The sequence below is a fragment of the Sciurus vulgaris genome (assembly GCF_902686455.1).
Source record: "Sciurus vulgaris genome assembly, chromosome: 10".
Classification (NCBI taxonomy): Eukaryota; Metazoa; Chordata; class Mammalia; order Rodentia; family Sciuridae; genus Sciurus; species Sciurus vulgaris.
In genome coordinates, this window is record NC_136470.1 from 47,198,312 (window position 1) to 47,201,196 (window position 2,885).

Genomic DNA, 2,885 nt, shown 5'->3' on the forward strand with positions numbered 1-2,885 from the left:
TTATTCTTTACTTGGTTCTTCTTGAGTGTCTTTCATTTTTTATGTCTGCAACACTCAACTTTTCAGATTCCCCTGCTTAGTAATTTTTTTTTCCTGATCAGTCTTCTCTCTCCCTCTTGTTCATCCAGGGCTCTGAGTTACAATAAGGAAAGGGTTTAGTAAGTGGAAATTGATTCAAAGCAAGACCTTAGAGGAAAGAGATTGACAGTTGGGCAGGAATAGTAGAACAAAAAAAAAAAAAAAAAAAAAAAAAAAAAGCCAGCAAACAGTAACAAAATTGATGTCCCAGCATTGTCTCAACAGGATTTCTATTACTGATTTGACCTCAGATGTCACAATCACATCAGCAATGCAATTGCTGTAGATGCAGGATGCTGGAGTCTTGATATTGCTGTTGTTGACTTATAATCTAGTTTCTTTTTTGCAAGTGTATATTTCTCTCTCCCTGTATTCCAAATCCTGTATATGTGAGTTTCACTGGCCAAACTAGACCAATTCCCCTTATACTAGGTTCATGGGTCATGGGAAAGTGAGTTTGAAGGGCAACCTTTGCCCTTCAAAATGATGTATGTTAGAAAGGGATCGATATGGTCATCTAATAAAGTATATCTATTTACATTATAACCTCTTGTAATATTACTTCCTCAATATTTTCCAACTCCCCTCTCTTTGAGGGGTATGTTACCCATAACTATGCCTCCAACTACTCCAGTGACTTTTTACTTCTGTTAGTGTCCAATAGACCCATACTTTTAACTGTATCTCCCCTGAATGTGGAAAGAATTTTCCTTTCATAACTTTCGTAATGAAGCAAAATTCTTAGCTGTGTTGTTAAAGACTACCTGCCCAGTCACCAAGTGACTGCTTTCCCATTCACTGACTAACCTTGAATAATAAATATGTCACTGAATCCTGGTGACTCAAATAATTCAGAAACTCTGAATTATTCATTCTCTTTACTACTACAAATGTCAATGTCACATATGAGTGAGGCAATGCACTTATGCTGGCATCCATCATCAGAGAAGTGCTTTTAAACTATAGAGACTTAACTCACTCAGTCTTCAACTACTCCTTCTGTTTCTCCATTAATACCTCATAATCTATATTCTGTATAAAAAAGCTCCCCTAGACCATTGAGGGATGAAACTAGTTTGGGAGCCCCAGGACAATATTAAATGTTTTCTGATTAGTATCCCTAACTTCAGTGATTCCTTCCTGGAGCCAATTTGTATACACCTAAGTATTTAATTTAAAAATATTTTATCACATAATTCCACATCTTAAGAGATCTTAGTACAAAGAAGTGCAATTTCCTTCACATGGCATTTAATTCACTTTAAAATCCAGGTTATTCAAATAGTTCTTCACCGGAGACTGAATCTCATCCAAAATACAAAATTCCCAACACCTCAGTTGTTCCCCCCAAATTTATCACAAGCTTAGAAGCCTCTCATTTTCTCTAAATATGTTGCTTCTTGCACTTTTCATTGAGTTGATTTCTTTTTACTCTTTTTTTACCTAATTTATTTTTAATCACTGTGGTAAATGGAAGGTATTCTGAAAAGTTTAAAAGTTTAAGTTTTTCCTGCACTCTTCCCCTTCGATATGTTTTCATAAATCCTAAATGAGTTCTTTTTTTGTTCACTCACTGCATTTCATTTCAGGTGACAACCAGTGAAGTCATGGAAAAGGACAATGCAACTTTGCTGACAGAGTTTGTCCTCATAGGACTTACAGACCAACCACAGTGGAAACCCTCCCTGTTTCTGGGGTTCTTGGTGATCTACCTCATCACCATGGTGGGAAACCTTGGTCTAATTTCTCTGATCTGGAATGACTCTCAGCTTCACATCCCCATGTACCTTTTCCTTGGGAATTTAGCCCTTGTGGATGCTTGGATATCATCAACAGTGACCCCAAAGATGCTGGTCAACTTTTTAGTCAAAAGCAAGATGATCTCTCTTTCTGAATGCCTGGTGCAATTTTTTTCCTTTGCATTCAGTGTGACCACAGAATGTTTTCTCCTGGCAGCAATGGCTTATGATCGCTATGCAGCCATATGCCACCCCTTACTGTATCCTGTGATCATGACAAATAGACTATGTATCCGGCTACTAGTTTCGTCATATGTAGGTGGCTTTCTTCATGCCATACTACATGAAAGCTTTTTATTCAGATTAACCTTCTGTAATTCCCACATAATACACCATTTTTATTGTGATGTTATACCCCTGTTAAAGATTTCATGCAATGACCCTTCTATTAATTATTTAATGCTTTTTATTTTCTCTGGTTCTGTTCAAGGATTCAGCATTGTGACTATTCTTGTTTCTTATACACTAGTTCTCGTTACAATTTTAAAAAAGAAGTCTGACAAGAGTGTAAGAAAAGCCTTCTCCACCTGTGGAGCCCATCTCTTTTCTGTGTCTTTATACTATGGCCCCCTTCTCTTCATGTATGTGCATCCTGCATCTTCACAAGGAAATGATCAAGATATGCTTTCTCTGTTTTACACTGTCATAATCCCTGTGTTAAATCCCATTATCTATAGTCTGAGAAACAAGCAAGTCTTAGCTGCACTGACAAAAATGTTGAGAAGAAATATTTAGATGTAATTAGTACCTGTTGTTTCATTAAAACAGTCACAAATTGTGGAGTTATTTGTACTTGTACTTAGTATTATTGAAAGGTTTTTTAGTCAGAATTATTATGGAATGTTAAGTTTTTAGTACTTAAATATATACTTAAACCAATTGTATATCTCATTCATAAACCTATAAGATATTTTAATTAAATATTGTTGTCAACTAGAACAATCAAAGCAGAAAAAAGTGGAAACACTGTATGGTTTATATTTTCTTCTTTTGTGAATGCATTGAGTA

At 35.7% G+C, this 2,885-nt stretch overlaps 1 protein-coding gene across 1 annotated transcript; it reads left to right on the forward strand.

The window, feature by feature from the left end:
* Positions 1-1,685: 1,685 nt before the first annotated feature.
* Positions 1,686-2,612, forward strand: LOC306637770 (olfactory receptor 5H17-like; the record flags this gene model as incomplete). The annotated part of the gene is made up of 1 exon (XM_079100562.1): positions 1,686-2,612. One exon carries the CDS (start codon positions 1,686-1,688, stop codon positions 2,610-2,612), a length of 927 nt encoding a protein of 308 aa, XP_078956688.1.
* Positions 2,613-2,885: the final 273 nt, after the last annotated feature.